Source organism: Hemibagrus wyckioides, linkage group LG15 (genome assembly GCF_019097595.1).
Source record: "Hemibagrus wyckioides isolate EC202008001 linkage group LG15, SWU_Hwy_1.0, whole genome shotgun sequence".
In the NCBI taxonomy this organism is placed as follows: Eukaryota; Metazoa; Chordata; class Actinopteri; order Siluriformes; family Bagridae; genus Hemibagrus; species Hemibagrus wyckioides.
In genome coordinates, this window is record NC_080724.1 from 13,243,313 (window position 1) to 13,262,239 (window position 18,927).

At 41.9% G+C, this 18,927-nt stretch overlaps 1 protein-coding gene across 3 annotated transcripts; it reads right to left on the reverse strand.

Annotated features, from left to right (window-relative positions):
- Window positions 1–299: 299 nt before the first annotated feature.
- Window positions 300–16,260, reverse strand: LOC131366333 (tetratricopeptide repeat protein 39B). 3 transcript variants are annotated; one of them, XM_058410723.1, is made up of 19 exons: window positions 15,966–16,259; window positions 13,024–13,058; window positions 12,795–12,899; window positions 12,548–12,679; window positions 12,383–12,459; window positions 11,702–11,769; window positions 11,558–11,622; window positions 10,461–10,566; window positions 10,217–10,282; window positions 9,944–10,052; window positions 6,869–6,936; window positions 6,648–6,707; window positions 6,301–6,462; window positions 6,057–6,148; window positions 5,762–5,882; window positions 5,329–5,440; window positions 5,052–5,169; window positions 4,854–4,970; window positions 300–4,701 (listed from the first exon to the last, which is right to left on the reverse strand). In XM_058410723.1, exons 1-19 carry the CDS (start codon window positions 16,056–16,058, stop codon window positions 4,605–4,607), a joined length of 1,803 nt encoding a protein of 600 aa, XP_058266706.1. In that variant the 5' UTR covers window positions 16,059–16,259; the 3' UTR covers window positions 300–4,604. The 3 variants fall into 3 exon arrangements, with proteins under 3 accessions (XP_058266706.1, XP_058266708.1, XP_058266707.1); XM_058410725.1 differs by having other exon boundaries at window positions 12,548–12,700; window positions 15,966–16,258; XM_058410724.1 differs by lacking the exon at window positions 12,548–12,679 and having other exon boundaries at window positions 15,966–16,260.
- Between the last annotated feature and the right edge of the window lie 2,667 nt (window positions 16,261–18,927).

The window sequence follows — 18,927 nt, forward strand, 5'->3', positions numbered from 1 at the left end:
AGTGTAATAAAATACATTTCATTACATACACACGTGTTATCAAATTTAGGAACCCAAATGATTTAATTTAAGATTCATATCACATTCAGAACGGAGGCCCTAACTTTTGTAATTTATTTTTGCTTTATTTATTCATTAATAATATCAGCTCAGATTATTCGAGTGCTTTGTTTGACTGTGTTACTGACGGAAGAAGGTGTGAAATCAACACACTGCATTTTTTGTTGTTGTTATAAATTAGAATTCCTCTTTATTTTTGTAGTAGGGGTGTAAAAACTTTTGCAACTCAGCTCAACAGATATTTTCCATAATTTTATTCCATTTTTACACACATCAACATTTGGTGCTTTACTGAAATGAAGAGGAACAAAATGTACAGAACACAGAAATACAACAACTTTGATTTTGTAGCAATAATAATAATAATAATAATAATAATTTAGCTTTAATAATTAAATTGTTATAAGAAAATAAAGATGCAGGCTGAATTGTGAAGAGCGTGAAACGTAAGATCAGACGTTATTTTTGGGAAACTCAGGCTGTGTCCAAAACCACACACCACTCCACTAAATACTCTTCAACCCCCTACACCACCTATTCAACAGGAGTCTCTACATATAACACTTTTAGTAGTGTTTAGCTTCCTCTATAACAGGGATGCCCAAACTTTTTCCTATGAAGGGCCAAAAATCAAATTTGACCGAGGGCCATGCAAGCTCTATGCGTTGGGTAACAGTATTTCTTGACAGGCTGATTTGTGAGAACATTCGTACCTGAGGACACACTGCTTCTGCAGCCACTGCAAGACATTCTTTGACAAACTCTCCAGTAGTGAATGCTCTTCTACTTTTAACAATTAGAGTGGAAATCTGATAACTGGTCTGATAACATAGCGGCACACTCTGATCAGGTCGAAGTTTGGCAAGCAGCTCGTTAGCCTTCTGTTTTCACGCCTAGCCGTTGTACTTCGAGAAAGCTGCAGAATGTTTTGTTTCATAATGACGACAGATATTGCACTCTTTTAACACAGCAACAGACTGTTTGCAAACTAGACATACTGCCTTTGATTTGACTTCAGTGAATAAAAACCCCTCTTGCCAAACCTTTCTAAAATTTCTCGTCTGTGTGCCACCGCCTTGATTTCTCCATTATTGAATGTACTAATTCATTTCCAACTTTTTATTTAAACATTTAATTTCAGTTTACTCTGTTGTAGGTCAACAATAAAACAAACAAAACTGTTATGTTAAATTAGAAATGATGATCCGTGTCGAAGGCATCCCAACTCCCCCTCCCTCTCCTTCTCTTCTCGGATGGTATGGCGGGCCAAATCAAAGGTTACCTAGTTTGGGCATCTTTGCTCTATAAACATCATCACATGGTTTACTGTGTGTTCAGGACACAGCCTCAAGCCTATACACACTATTTAGTATGCAGTTCATGTCTTAATCATCTCCTAAAAATGAGCACCTACTAACACTATGTAGTACACTTGCTAGCAGTGTAGTATATGTTTTGGGATACAGCCTTAACAAACACAACCAGCAGAATATTTAGTGCAGCAGAGTGTAGATTAGAACACAGCGCAAATCCTGTAAATCCTGTAACTAAGCACTTGTGCACTATTTAGTATTGTAGTATGGGCTTGGGAAAAATCCTCTGACTGAGTGAACACCAAGAACCTGTGTCCCAGCTGAAACACACACACACACACAAACACACACACACACACACACACAGCGGTGACATAGCAGAGCTCCTAAAAGTTCATGTGCTGGTGTTTGAGGATGAAACTAAAGCGGCTTCTGCGATGTATTTTATCAATGCCCTAATGTTCTATTTTTATTTTTATGAATGTGTGAAAAGCTGCAGAGTAAAGCAACAAATATTTCTGTGTGTGAACATAGGCGTTACAGCTTAGGACTAAAGTTGTGTTCAGTTATTATAATACGCTACAGAAAAATCATTAATTTAATCTGTGTAGTGTAGTGAACTGGAGCAATTCCACCTGATTCACCTATATATTCCTTAAAGTGTGAGAGACAGAGAGAGAGAGACAGAGAGAGAGAGAGAGTATAAAAGAGAACTAAAACGTACACTTTGATCCTAATCAGTCTAAACTCATTATTATTGTTGTTGTTGTTTTTATGATGAATACTTGTGTTTAATAGCTGCTTGTATTTTCTGACTTGTTTAAAGCATAAACAGTGGTGAAGAGCTGCTCAGTATGGCTGATGATGATGATGATGATGATGATGATGACGTTATGAAAAACTCCATTGTAATTGAGCTGGTGTCCAGTGAGCCATTGAGGCCAGATCATGAATATTAATGAATCAGTACACAGAGCTGGCATGTGATTGGCTGAGGTGAGTGAGTGTCACTGTATACGCTGTAATCTATACGTGTGACCCCGAACCCGAGCACAAGACGAGGAACACAAGCCTTTCTGACTGTCTTTAACTGATCATCACATTTTTTTTTTGAGGAACTCATTTTAAAGTTTTATTTCTCTCGAGAGTATTCAGTGTGAGATTTAGATCTAATCTTCAATTCTAAATCGAAAGGGAATCTGAGCTAAATATGATCTGAATCTATTCATTTTAAATGGACAAAAATTTGCATCTGATCTTCTGAAGTAAAACTTTGTGTTTTCTTCTAAATGTATAAAGTTAACATCAAATGTTCCACATCTAATTCTCCAGTTTAATAATTCATGTCTGATTTTCTGAAATATTACTTAAAATGTTGTGTCTAATCTTCTTAATGTATTTAATGTCAAATTATTTTAGTTTAGAATTTATCATTTATCTATGTTTATAATTTTCTAATAATTATTTATAAAATGTTTAAATCTGTGTCTGATCTGAACTCTGTACTTTCACATGTAGGATTTTGTGTCTAAACCAAACCCCAAGAAATGTAACTCCAGCATTTCGACTAATTCTGTAGAATTAGTAATGTTTAAGTTCAGCTCCTGAGACAATCACGTTCGGTTAGAAAGAGTATTATGGGATGGATTTTATGCAGATAATAAGATGATTTATCGTAGAACTGATCTCTTATCACACAGCAGTCTGAATAAATCAACATCATTTACACAAACGCAACATTCGCTGTGACATGGTGAGGGTCGTTTAAAAGGTTCAGCAAAAAAGACGATAAAATAGTACACACTACACCCTGAGGGGCAACACACACCCACATACTTTCACAAATAAATACAAATATTTGATGTGAATAAAACACGTACAGAAGACGTCACACTCCTGAAAGCATCTCGAATGTTTTCAGTAAATGTTCTGAGTCTGAAAGGAGCTGAATCGCCGCACACCTCCTCCGCTTTAGGAGTCACAACTATTACATCATAAAATGTGGGCGTGTCTTCATTACACAATTCTGCAACTTTCAATAATAACATGCAGCATCTCGCCTACTGTTTCTCATTGTATCTGAGTCGCTCTTCCAGTTGTCATGGTGATGAAGAGATGCAGTGGAGCAGCATGGAAGTGTCTCAATTAGACATCAGCACAGCATCAGTAACAAAGGCTTTATGATTGTCTAAAACGTGCTAGAACTTTAAAAATAACTCAAATAAAAAAAAACTTTAAAGCTGCAGCATGTAACTTAATATCCGTGTCAGAAAGCCGTGTGACTCGCAAAATCACCCATAGCCAATTTCCAGCACTTGCTAGCTGAGCAAGTCATCAGAGAGTGCAAACGCATCGGGACTGCAGCAGACACCAATGACTGGCTAGTGCTGCTGTGATTGACAGGTGAGTGAGGAAGCCCCTCCCACTCAGACAGCAGGACTGCCTCATTAATAATTATTTTTATATTTATTTTTATAATTATAGTTATACTGCAGCTTTAACTAGAAGAAGTCAGTACATCTGTAAAAGTAGCCATGTTGGAGTTTGCAGCGTGTTTCAGCTCACTGATTATTTTAACTGCATTATTATTATCACGGGAAATAAAAATAACAGAAGATTAAAAGGAAAATCAAACAAAATCTATACATTATTCCCCTTTATGTAATTTTTATACAAACAACTAAACCCCATTTCAAGTTTGTCTTGTTTTCACGTTTTGTTTTACACCTGCTGAGGTACAAGCGTGTGTGTGTGTGTGTGTGCGTGAGGGTGTGTGTGCATGTGTGTGTGCATGTACATGCACGTGTGTGTGTATGTGTGTGTGCGCGTATGTGAGTATGTGTGTGTGTGCAAATACTTGTGTGTGTGCGTATGTGTGCTTGTACTTGTGTATGCATGTGTGTGTGTACTTGTGTGTGTGTGTGTGTGTGCGTATGTGTGCTTGTACTTGTGTGTGTGCGTATGTGTGCTTGTACTTGTGTGTGTGTGTATGTGTGCGTGTACTTGTGTGTGTGTGTGTATGTGTGCATGTACTTGTGTATGTGTGCATGTGTGTGAGTATGTGTGTGTCTGTGTGTGTGTGCGTGTTTGTGTGTTCTAACCTCTCCTCTCTGCTAATACCCAGAGGAGGAAAAGCACTTTGGTGTGTTTTTATAGACGAGTGTTTCACTCAGTACAGTACTGTAACGATGCTGCTCCCATCGTAAAGGTCAGCGTGTGGTGTGGCCGTCGCTATGGCGAGTTTCCCGGAGTACCTTTCAGGCTGTTCAGTGCAGCGTGGATGCGGAAATGCAGCCGAGACTCCATTGAGTAATCTTTATAATTCACCCTGTATTCATTAACACACACAGATTACAAACTATTCATTTATTTTATTCTGTTGAGATTAATAACATCATTAATCTATTCATTAAGTAATAAGACTGGAATAAATTAATAATGTAATTAAACTACTTGTACTATGTGTGTGTGTGTACTTACTTGGCATCTTCGATGTATCTCGTTGCCTTGGCAAACTCTCCCTGTAGTTTGTAGAGTAAACCGAGCTCATAGAGAGTGAAGGGTATCAAATAATGATCATAATGAATCCTCTTCTCACTGTACAAACACACACACTTCAGCATATGCCACACACAAACATCCTGAGTGTATGAAACACACACACATGCACACACACACCTTGCGATGACATGTGAGTAGCAGAGCTCTGCCTGCAATAACCTGCCCAGATGTTTCAGACACAAACCCTTCAACATCTGCACCAAACACTCGTCATCCGTGTGATACTCTGTAGGCTCTGAGACACACACACACAAGAGAGTTTTTAATTTAATTTAATCAGTTTTAATGTAACTGTTAAGTTTTACAGTCTTTGTGTATGTGTGCATGTGTATGGGTGTGTGTATGCGCATATGTGTGTGTGAGTGTGTTCGTGGGTGTGTGTGACGACACTCACTGGGATTATTCCTCAGTTGTTCCTCTGCTCTCTCTATAGTGATCAGTAACGCCTCCGTGGCATCCGGTTGCTTCCCCACAATGGTGAACCCATTCCACACGTACATCATTTCCTGTTAATGCAAAGCACTACCTGTTACATCACTTCCTGTCTCAATAATTACTGCTCATTTAAAGTTAACTCCTAGAAACAAGTTAGTGATTTAGAGTAAGTACTGTAACAATGACAATGAATGAATCACATGTACGCACGCACACACACACACGCATGCACACATGCACACACACACAAACACATGCATGCATGCACACGCACATAGACACACACACACAAACACAAACACATGCACACATGCACGCATGCACACGCACACGCACACACACACACACAGCAAGAGAGAGAGAGTGTGTGCGTGTGTGTGTGTGAGTCTCACCAGTGCAGGGATGACCAGTGTGATGGGTTTGGCTCCTGAGTATCGGCGAGCTTTCCTCACTGCAAACTTCTCAGTGGGGATGGACTTTCCGGCTAAACGCTGCTTCAGCCCCTCTACCTGCCTGCAAACACATACATACACACACACACACACACACACAAACACACACAGGCTATTATACATGAGTGTATGTAATATATATATATATATATATATATATATATATATATATATATATATATATATATATATATATATATATATATATATATATATATCTATGTGTGTATGTTACCGGAATAAGTCAACAATGTCCTCCCCAGTGTTCTTCACCTCATCTTCACTCATCATGCTGAGAATAGCAGCCTTCTGATACACATAGATCGCCTGCAGCCACACACACACACACAGACACGTCAGATGTCATGTCAGATCTATAGTGATAGAATAGAACCTTGAGGTTTGACATCTGTGAAGTGAACACAAACAAGAAATCTAAATCCGAAGACTCTGTATGTGTGAGTGTGTGTGTGTGTTACTTTAGACCAGCGGCTCTCTCTGCACAGTAGGTCAGCGTAACGATACGCTTCACTCCACTGCTGCTGGAACGAGTGACACCACATCAGCTCCCAGTAACACAGGTGATGAATCTGATGCCACTGATGCTGAGAACTGATACATTCCTCAAACTTCTGCTGTGCCTAAACACACGCACACACACACAGACACACACACACACACACACACACTTCTTTATTTGTGGCTTTAAACTCTCTATATCTTGGCAGTATTTTACAGCATACACTGAATGGAAACACACTGTGTTTATGTAAGCAAATGTATGTAATCTGTGACTCTACACAGTAAGAGTGTGTCTGATTCTGACCTTCTGGAAATGTCCACGCAGTACAGCAATCCGTGCTGTGTAGAACAGGATGATAGAACCCTGAGAAGAACACACACACACACACGGGAGAGAAAGAGAGAGAGAGAGAGAGAGAGAGAGAGAGAGAGAGAGAGAGAGTGAAAAACTGTGTAAGAAAGTGGATATTATTTTTTTGTGTTTATACAGGGTTGGTGTGGACGTGTGTGTGTCTGTCTTCTTACTTTAGGAAATTTGTCCACATATGGCTCTAACAGAGCCTCTGCTTCCACCAAGTCCCCTTCTCCTGTTCCTGTAATACATCACACACATTAAAGTGTGAAAACTACAGGGTAAAACACACACACACACACACATTGCTTTTTTTCTCCTTTGGTTGTGTTTTCTGATTCTTCCGCAGTAACTTGATGCCACAACCCGGAAGTGATAGGGCTTCACAGCACACTTGGATGCTGTATGCACACACACACACATACACACACACAGACACTTGACATTTGTTTTGTTGGTTATTTTGTGTTGTTGTTTTTTGGTGTTGTTGTTGATTGAAGCTGTAAAGCAGAGTAAGATGCCACATAGTCCGCGACCTTCATGGGAAGAGTTTTGATGCTATGCGTGATGATGATGTCACTACTGTGTATATATATATATATATATACACACTATATTGCCAAAAGTATTCGCTCACCTGCCTTGACTCGCATATGAACTTAAGTGACATCCCATTCCTAATCCATAGGGTTCAATATGATGTCGGTCCACCCTTTGCAGCTATAACAGCTTCAACTCTTCTGGGAAGGCTGTCCACAAGGTTTAGGAGTGTGTTTATGGGAATTTTTGACCGCATTTGTGAGGTCACACACTGATGTTGGACGAGAAGGCCTGGCTCTCAGTCTCCGCTCTAATTCATCCCAAAGGTGTTCTATCGGGTTGAGGTCAGGACTCTGTGCAGGCCAGTCAAGTTCATCCACACCAGACTCTGTCATCCATGTCTTTATAGACCTTGCTTTGTGCACTGGTGCACAGTCATGTTGGAAGAGGAAGGGGCCAGCTCCAAACTGTTCCCACAAAGTTGGGAGCATGGAATTGTCCAAAATGTCTTGGTATGCTGAAGCATTCAGAGTTCCTTTCACTGGAACTAAGGGGCCAAGCCCAGCTCCTGAAAAACAACCCCACACCATAATCCCCCCTCCACCAAACTTTACACTTGGCACAATGCAGTCAGACAAGTACCGTTCTCCTGGCAACCGCCAAACCCAGACTCGTCCATCAGACTGCCAGATGGAGAAGCGCGATTCGTCACTCCAGAGAACGCGTCTCCACTGCTCTAGAGTCCAGTGGCGGCGTGCTTTACACCACTGCATCCGACGCTTTGCATTGCACTTGGTGATGTATGGCTTGGCTGCAGCTGCTCGGCCATGGAAACCCATTCCATGAAGCTCTCTGCGCACTGTTCTTGAGCTAATCTGAAGGCCACATGAAGTTTGGAGGTCTGTAGCGATCGACTCTGCAGAAAGTTGGCGACCTCTTCGCACTATGCGCCTCAGCATCCGCTGACCCCGCTCCGTCAATTTATGTGGCCTACCACTTCGTGGCTGAGTTGCTGTCGTTCCCAAACACTTCCACGTTCTTATAATACAGCTGACAGTTGACTGTGGAATATTTAGGAGCGAGGAAATTTCACGACTGGATTTGTTGCACAGGTGGCATCCTGTCACAGTTCCACGCTGGAATTCACTGAGCTCCTGAGAGCGACCCATTCTTTCACAAATGTTTGTAAAAACAGTCTGCATGCCTAGGTGCTTGATTTTATACACCTGTGGCCATGGAAGTGATTGGAACACCTGATTCTGATTATTTGGATGGGTGAGCAAATACTTTTGGCAATATAGTGTATGTATATATATATATACACTATATTGCCAAAAGTATTCGCTCACCTGCCTTGACTCGCATATGAACTTAAGTGACATCCCATTCCTAATCCATAGGGTTCAATATGACGTCGGTCCACCCTTTGCAGCTATAACAGCTTCAACTCTTCTGGGAAGGCTGTCCACAAGGTTTAGGAGTGTGTTTATGGGAATTTTTGACCATTCTTCCAGAAGCGCATTTGTGAGGTCACACACTGATGTTGGACGAGAAGGCCTGGCTCTCTGTCTCCGCTCTAATTCATCCCAAAGGTGTTCTATCGGGTTGAGGTCAGGACTCTGTACAGGCCAGTCAAGTTCATCCACACCAGACTCTGTCATCCATGTCTTTATGGACCTTGCTTTGTGCACTGGTGCACAGTCATGTTGGAAGAGGAAGGGGCCAGCTCCAAACTGTTCCCACAAAGTTGGGAGCCTGGAATTGTCCAAAATGTCTTGGTATGCTGAAGCATTCAGAGTTCCTTTCACTGGAACTAAGGGGCCAAGCCCAGCTCCTGAAAAACAACCCCACACCATAATCCCCCCTCCACCAAACTTTACACTTGGCACAATGCAGTCAGACAAGTACCGTTCTCCTGGCAACCGCCAAACCCAGACTCGTCCATCAGATTGCCAGATGGAGAAGCGCGATTCGTCACTCCAGAGAACGCGTCTCCACTGCTCTAGAGTCCAGTGGCGGCGTGCTTTACACCACTGCATCCGACGCTTTGCATTGCACTTGGTGATGTATGGCTTGGATGCAGCTGCTCAGCCATGGAAACCCATTCCATGAAGCTCTCTGCGCACTGTTCTTAAGCTAATCTGAAGGCCACATGAAGTTTGGAGGTCTGTAGCGATTGACTCTGCAGAAAGTTGGCGACCTCTTCGCACTATGCGCCTCAGCATCCGCTGACCCCGCTCCGTCAGTTTACGTGGCCTACCACTTCGTGGCTGAGTTGCTGTCGTTCCCAAACACTTCCACGTTCTTATAATACAGCTGACAGTTGACTGTGGAATATTTAGGAGCGAGGAAAATTCAAGACTGGATTTGTTGCACAGGTGGCATCCTATCACAGTTCCACGCTGGAATTCACTGAGCTCCTGAGAGCGACCCATTCCTTCACAAATGTTTGTAAAAATAGTCTGCATGCCTAGGTGCTTGATTTTATATACCTGTGGCCATGGAAGTGATTGGAACACCAGATTCTGTTTATTTGGATGGGTGAGCGAATACTTTTGGCAATATAGTGTATATATATATATATATATATATATATATATATATATATATATATATATGTATATACTCTCTCTCTCTCTCTTATACTTTATGCTGTGTTTTGGGACATGATTTTATTGTGTGTGTGTGTGTGTGTGTGTGTGTGTTACCGAGGATGAGGCAGACGTAGGTGTGGTACACCAGCAGTGTTAATACACACAAGATGGATCTTAGACTGTGACTCGCTGCTCCTTCTCTTAGCTGGGCCAGCCCAAAGTCCTGTACACACACACACACACACACCAATGCTCCCATTCCTTAACACTGTAATAAAATCAGAAACAGTAAATGTGTAAAAAAAAGAGGTCCGGATGTAGTGTGTGTGTGTTTGTGTGTGTGTGCGTGTGTGTGTGTTTGAGCGTGTGAGCGTGCATTTGTCTCACTCTGTTCCCTGAGAAGCCGATGAACTCTAGCAGTCGGAGGATTCGTGCAGGCAGCAGTGACAACATCTGGCACAAAACATTCAACACACACAAACACACACACATGCACACACACACAAATAAGTAAACATTAATAATCATGCTTAAGGCTCCCAGATTTTGAGGGTGCACATACTTTTGTTGTGTGTGTGTGTTGTTTATGTGTGTGTAATGATTTGGTCTTTAGTAATAAAATAACACTCACCAGGTTGAATGAGCCGATGCCCAGCTTCACTCCACTTTCAAACTGTGTGAAGGTCTCAATGTGTCCGTCCACACGCTGAGACACGCTTAGCACATCCTGGCAATCCCTACACACACACACACACACACACATACACACACACAATTATATATTTACACAAATCAATTTGGCTCAGGTTAACTTCCCTTACCTGTCAGTTAAATTAGTGAGATTTATAATGTGTGTGTGTGTGTGTGATGGGGTGGGTCGTGTGAGTGATTTGTTTTTGAGTGAGTGAGTGTGTGAGTGAGTGTGTGTGTGTGTGTGAGTAAATGAGTGAGAGTGAGTGAGTGAGTGAGTGAGTGTGTGTGAGTGTGTGTGTGAGTAAATGAGTGAGTGAGTGAGTAAATGAGTGTGTGAGTGAGTGAGTGAGTGAGCGAGCGAGCGTGCATGTGAGTGAGTGAGTGAGTGAGCGAGCAAGCGTGCATGTGTGTGAGTGAGTGAGTGAGTGAGTGAGTGTGTGTGTGTGTGTGTGAGTAAATGAGTGAGTGAGTGAGTGAGTGAGTGTGTGTGAGTGTGTGTGTGTGTGTGTGTGAGTAAATGAGTGAGTGAGTGAGTGAGTGAGTGAGCGAGCGAGCGTGCATGTGTGTGAGTGAGTGAGTGAGTGAGTGAGTGTGTGTGTGTGTGTGTGTGTGAGTAAATGAGTGAGTGAGTGAGTGAGTGTGTGTGAGTGTGTGTGTGTGTGTGTGTGAGTAAATGAGTGAGTGAGTGAGTGAGTGAGCGAGCGAGCGTGCATGTGTGTGAGTGAGTGAGTGAGTGAGTGAGTGAGCGAGCAAGCGTGCATGTGTGTTAGTGAGTGAGTGAGTGAGTGAGTGAGTGAGCGAGCGAGCGTGCATGTGTGTGAGTGAGTGAGTGAGTGAGTGAGTGAGTGAGCGAGCGTGCATGTGTGTGAGTGAGTGAGTGAGTGAGTGAGTGAGTGAGTGAGCGAGCGTGCATGTGTGTGAGTGAGTGAGTGAGTGAGTGAGTGAGTGAGTGAGTGAGCGAGCGTGCATGTGTGTGAGTGAGTGAGTGAGTGAGTGAGTGAGTGAGTGAGCGAGTGTGTGTGTGTGTAGACTCACTTGTATATCTGATAGCTGGTGCGGATTTTCATGCCACCCTTAATGAAGCTGATCATGTTCTCATCCTGCAAACACACAGACACATCACCATCACAAACACACACAAACACACACACATATACACACACACACACAGTGACAGACCTGTATGAAGGTCAGCGCAGCTTTCTGTAGCAGACATTCAGCATAACAAATCTCTGCATGCATCTCCTCTGTAACAAAAACACACACACACACACGCACACAAAATATGTATATATACAGCACAGTGTCCTTAACAGAAATGTAAATCAATTAGGGCTGCACAAGCTTTTCTTCTATGGTGTGCGTGTGTGTGTGTGTGTGTGTGTGTGTGTGTGTCTATGTGCATGTGCATGGTGGTTATACTGTATCTTTGCTAATCCAGGGTCCAGTAAAAGCAAACTTTTGCTATTTGACTCTCGACATCTGGAGTCAACTCCGATTCTGGTGTTTCTGAATCCTGGACATTTGAAACACTGGAGTTGACTGCAAGATCAATGGAGTCACGGAACGAGGCATTAGTGAGACAGCAGCGTCTCCTGTTCCTTCACTTTATAATCATTTGTGTGTGAATGTGAACTGAATCAGCTTCATTGTGCAGAATTTATTCTAAAATATTCGAGTCGACTGGCTGCATTTTTAGAATTAACTCCTAGACCTGGGGCTGTCTGGGGGTGGAGCTATCTGGGTGGGAACACCAATGTTTAGACAGACAAGTTGCTCATAACAGACAGGTTTTTACAGTTTTTTTTTTTTTTCACAGACATGGTTACCATGACAACCGATATACTGAGAGACACACACCAGCTTTCAGGCCATTAGATGACTGTTTAGAGATCAAACTGGAGAGTGAGTCCACCATCGACCTTCTCTTCCTGAACCTGCGCACACAAACACACACTCAGTGAGTCTGCAGCCTGCAGGACACAGCCTGCTAGACTGAATTCCACATTACCATCCCATAATTACTTCTGGCAGGTTTGCAGAGACTCTTTGATGGCTGCCATGGCAACCTGAATGTCCTTGTTCTCAAAAGTCATTCCTGCCTGCATCACCAGAATACTGCTGTATCCCAAAGCATGATACACACTGTCCTTATACCTGTAAATCACACACACACATCTGCAAAATGTTTTTAATGTAAACATGTTTAATTTATCAGATGAAATACCCTAGTATCTAAAGCTAACATGATTGAAGCATTGTATTAGCGTACCAGGGTCTGAGGACATCCAGAGCTTCAGTGAACTTGTTGTTCAGCAGCAGGTTGAGAGCCAGAGTGCACTCCTCTATAGATGACGGCAGGTCCATCCTAGAGGCACTACACACACACACGCTTTCTGCTCAACCTTTCAATCCTAATTTGTATATTTTATATAACACATTTTTAACATCTCTATAACATTATATAAGAACATACTCTCATATAATAAGAGCGTACTCACACTGGGATTTGGTCATAGGCATCTTCAAAGCAGTCCTGCACAAAACACACACACACACACACAAACACACTTTAGCACAGGAGAAATCACACAAGCTGCAAATACTTCAGTTCAATTTATTAGAATTTGACTTAAATGGCTCTTTAACACTGGGCATCATCTCAGTGCAGCTTTTCAGAAATCCATTGGCTTCAAGTCTCTAATGAACAATCCAGAGGCAGCTGCGTCGAGGGAAAACTCCCTGAGACGACACGAGGAGGGAAATCTGAGGCTCCTTGTGGAAGGCGTCCTCATCCTCGTCTATTCCAGTATAGAGGTGAAGACGAGTGAAGACAGCAGTGTGTGTTCAGAAGGACAGTGTTTATGACTACAGCACTAAAAAGAAAAACTCTGTCAAGTCATCTGTAAACATTCTGTTTTTTGCCATAGACTTTTACCTGTTGACTGACCACCAGTCAGAGCGAATTACAATAACAGAATAAATCTGAGAATATCAGAAATTGTCAAGTCCTATGTTCGATGTGTTCAAATATTTCATCTTTAAGCTGTTAAGACTCTGGATTGTGAATGTTAGAGGAGTTTGTGGGCGGAGACTTGATGGGCTCCAGGTGGTGCTGTTGGTTCAGAGGTTGAGGTTTTATGAGGCACTGCAGTGAATTATTAAAGGCCATTCTGAGCTGGTGCCTTCATTCACATGTAACTAAGGCCAGGAGCAAAGCCTTCGCTTAGGCCCAAATTCTTGCTGAACCAAAGCCCCGCCCACTCATCCTTCAGCAGGACTCATGATGGAACCCCTGCGGAGCGAACAGGAATTCTGTTTCATGTCTCCCTCTACTTTGAGCACAAGAGGAGAAAAACATCTCCCTGAACCAACTATCATATCTCACAACTCAGCATTAGAGACCTTATGCACTTTAAGAAACCAAAAATTGTTATAGGTTCATCTGCAGTGCATTCTGGGTAATGCTCGTGGTCGAGCAGCCATCATGTAGTATTTAAATATTTGTCTTTGCGTGCAGCTTTTCTTACAAGTTTCAGCAACTTGTGAAAGACACTATACACCAGCCTCTACTAACACGTCATATTCTGTGTGTGCGTGTGTGTGTGTGTGTGCGCGCAAAAGGATTGAACAAGCTGTAATACTGTAATGAGAGTAATCCACTTAAGTTAATATCCTTTTGTGCACACACACACACACACACACACACACACACATGAGGACATGTGTGTCCTCATGTGTGTCTGGACATAGTCATTTTAAAGTGAAACATGAAAGCAAAAGAGAGAGTATTAGTTATCCTTTCCTTGCCTGAGCAACACACACACAAGGTAAGGAATTAGATAAGCTTTGATGTGTAAGTAGATTAGCATGGTGTGTGTGTGTGAGCATGCCTAATATCAATAAATTATTAACCGAGTGTGGAAACCACACGTGTGTGCAAGTGTGTGTGAGAATGGTGTTTGCCAGACAAAGGGGTACTGACAGTGTAGTGTGCATCTGTCAGTGCCATGTCTCTCTCACCCTCACACACACACAGAGACACACACACACACACAGTCATCCATCACTGTCAGTGGTGAGAATCTTTAAAAGATCTGTAATTATGTATTTATAATATAAATGTGCTAAAGGCAAAGAGTAAGTCAGAAGGGTTTGTTAATAAAACCTGATGTCTAGCAATGGGGAAAAAGACAAAATAATTCTAGGTTCTAATTATAAATCATCATTTAATCCACAAAACAATCCAGAAGAAACAAGTTACTCTGTTATGCAGTTAGAGGAAAATTATCAGCAGTTACTGTGATCTCTCGGAAACTGATTCATTTCCTCTAATAGCATGACTCCAAGTGATTCTTCCTCTCACACCACAGCAACCTATTAACTATTACATCTATTCATTTATAAAAGAACGACATGCCACTTTTTATCTGTTTATTGTTACATTTGATGTTGTGAAGTGTCTCTTGTCTCTTCTGTTATAGCAGCTATAAACATCTGTTCCCTCAGCGGCTCTCTCTATTCTCTTTCTCAAGTTAATAATCTTCTGTCCTGAGTATGTGGGAAAACCTAAAGTTCCAGTTTCACCTCTGACTGTTACACAACGCTGACACTGGAGACTCCTTGCGCACATCACACACACACACACACACACAGATTGGAAACAGTAACATATCAGAGTGAGTGCATTAAAATAAACCAAAACTACTGTTATAGTTGCTGTTACAGAGGAGTAATCAACACCTTCTGACCTAATCACAATACAGAACTCGGCACACACACACACACACACACACACACAATAAAATCACAATCCTAAAACACAGCATAAAGAATAAGAGAGAGAGAGAGTGAATATATATATATATATATATATATATATATATATATATATACACACACACACACACACACACACACACACACAGTAGTGACGTCATCATCACGCAATCACGCAAAACTCTTCCCGTGAAGGTCGCGGACTACGTGGCGTCTTACTCTGCTTTACAGCTTCAATCAACAACAACAAAAAACAACAACACAGAAAAAAGAAATGTCAAGTTTGTTTGTGTGTGTGTGTGTGTGTGTGCGTACAGCGTCCGAGCGTCCTGTGAAGCCCTATCACTTCCGGTTTGTGGCGTCAAGTTACCAGGGGAAAAAACAGAATACACAACCAAAGGAGAAAAAAAGCAGTGTGTGTGTGTGTGTGTGTAACATGTCTGTTGTATATGTTTGGTGATGATGGAAGCTGCGTCTCAATCGGAACACGACACGGAACCCAGTGTAAATGAGGTTACTATGGTAACCAACCCTACTGTACTATTCTGGGATGCATTTATCGTGTTACTGCGGTATTGTGGGGTGTTGTGTGTGTGTGAGAGAGTGAGAGAGAGAGAGAGAGAGAGAGAGAGAGAGAGAGAGAAATGCCGGTTTCAGCACTCACCTCAGTCGTGTCAGTATTTTCTGTTCCGCTTCCTCGCGCAGCCATGTCGCCGTGTCCCGTGAGCTTACAGGATGAGGGGAAGGAAACACACATCGACTAACAGATTCAGCATAACCGCTATCAAAATGTGTGTGTGTGTGTGTGTGTGTGTTCTGTCCGCCCCAAAACGGCCGCGTAGCTTGCACCGGGGGACACCGGCGTGACGTCAACGATCGAGACCACGCCCACCAATGGGAGTAAAATGTGTAAAAAATATAATAGCAATTTCTGCAAGAAGAAGAACATGATGATGGCAGAAAGAACAAAATGCAAAGAAAGAAATTGTGAGAATCAGAAAAATAAAATAAAGCAAAATGGAGAGAAAAGTGGAAGCGTAGGAAGGTAAAGAGGAAAAGTTAAACAAAATGAATAAAGAGGGATGGAGTGAAAGAGAAGCAGTGAAATGTGAAAAATGGCTGAAGGGAAAGGACAGAGGAAGAAAATAAATGAGTAAAGCAGGAAGGAGAAGAAGAAAAGCTAGAAATTAAAATAGAATGAGAACATGAAAATGTAGAAAAAAAGGAAAAGGGGGAAGCAGCCTGAACAAGACAGAGAGTGGGTTTAGGACAGTGTGAACATGACGAATGAGAGAGAGAGAGTGTGTTGATGTGTGGCGTTGCTGCCTCACAGCCGCAGGTCCGACCCTGAGCGCAGGTTCTCCCCGTGTTCTGTTCTCTCCGAGTTGTCCAGTTTCCTCCCACTGCCCAAAATCCTACCTGTAGACCTGACAGTAAATCTGGATGTGGATGAGTGTGTGATCTGGTGTCTAGTGTGTTTTCCTGCTTCACCCCAGTGTTCCCAGGATAGACTCCGACTCCTGAGCAGGATGCAGCATTTGCTCAAGATAAAGGAATGTGTTCAGGAAGCGTAAGTCGTCTGAGCTTTGTGTAACAATGACAAAAGGTGAGATATTTTATGTTACTTAAGATGTTATTATACAGAATCACAGCCAGGAAGGTAGTGATGATTTGCTCCAACACGTTTTGCCTGAACTTGCTCCAATCATCACACCCTTCAGCAGGACAAAGTGGATTTAACACATGCACACATACACACACGTCAGGATCTTAATAAAGTTGTCAGTGTGATGTTGCCTCCGGACTCTGTATCTGTGTGTATGTATCAGTGTGATAGATCATACATCGTTAGTGTTGCTTTTTCTTACAGAAACTCTAAAGGGCTTAACTCTACTGAACACCGCCATGCTCACAGGCATACTGGGAACACTGGTTTCTCATGAATGTCACTGGGTTCATTTTAAAGCGTAGCAGTGGCACTACTTTCTCTCGTTTTCAGCGTGAGAGGAAATGACTTCAGCGTCAGTGCTTTTTGTTTGTAAACTTTTGCCCATCTTTACTAAGGGGGCTAATAATTATGCAAAAAAAATATCAACTTATTTTTGCTTTTAGAAGATTTCAGCTCAGAGTGAAACATGCCGAAGAAGAAAAAAGTAAAATTCTGATCAGCTCCAATCATATGCGTTTATTTCTTGACAATTTAATTACTGTATTTAAAAGACTTTATGTCTATTTACCTTACTTTATATAATTATAGTGGATATAAAAATCTACACACCCCTGGTAAAGTGCCAGTTTTCTGTGATGTAAAAAAAAAATCATAAATCATTTCACCTCATTTCAAATCGTTTTCCACCTTTAATGTGTCCTTTAACTTGTACAACTCAGTTGAAAAATAACCTGATTTTTTTTTTTTTTTGGGGGGGGGGGTTGTATTGGGTAAAAATAATAAACTAAAATAATGTAGTTGCATAAATATGCACACCCTTAAACTAATACATTGTTAAAGCATCTTTTTTGATTTTATTACAGCCCTCAGTCTTTTTGGTTTGAGTCTATCAGCATGGCACACACTCTTTTTTACAAAAACGCTCCGAATCTGTCAGATTGCGAGGGCATCTCCTGTGCACAGCCCTCTTCAGATCACCCTACAGATTTTCAAACGGATTCAGGTCTGGGCTTTAGCTGGATGCATGCTTTGGGTCACTGTTGTGCTGAAAGATGAAGTTCCTCTTCATCTTCAGCGTTCCAGCAGAAGCCTGAAGGTTTTGTGACTGGTATCTGGAACTGTTCATAATTCCCTTCACCTTGACTAAGGCCCCAGTTCCAGCTGAAGAAAAACAGCCTCAAAAAATGATGCAGCCACCACCATGCTTCACTGTGTGGATGGTGTTCTTTTGGTGATGTGCAGTGTTGTTTTTGTGCCAAACATACCTTTTGGAATTATGGCCAAAAAGTTCAGCCTTAGTTTAATTAAACCATAACACCCTGCATGCTTTTGGGAGACTTTAGCCCAGGCTTGGATGTTTTTCTGCAGATTCTGGATTGGAAGGATTCCGTCTTGCCACCCTACCCCATAGACCAGACTTACGGATAATACGGGAGATTGCTGTCACATGTACTACACAGCCAGTTCTTGCCAGAAATTCCTGCAGCTCCTTTAATTTCGCTGTAGGCCTTTTGGCAGCCTCCCTGACCAGTTTTCTTTTCGTCTTTTCATCAATTTTGAAGGGACGTCCAGTTCTTGGTAATGTCACTGTTACACCATATTTTCTCCACTTAACAATGACTGTCTTCACTGTGTTCCATGGTATATCTAATGCCTTGGAAATTCTTTTGGACCCGATGCTCCTGATGCTTTGGAAGCTGTAAGATGCAACTTTATTTGGGGTTAATCAGGGGCACTTTAAATGATGGCAGGTGTGTACTGACTCCTATTTAACATGAGTTTGAATGTGATTGCTTAATTCTGAACACAGCCACATCCCCAGTTATAAGAGGGTGTGCAAACTTATGCAACCAAAATATTTTAGTTTTTTATTTTTGATCCAACCCCCCTAAAAGATTTCAGTTTGTTTTTCTTTGAGTTTTACAGGTTATAGTCACATTACAGGTGGAAAACATTC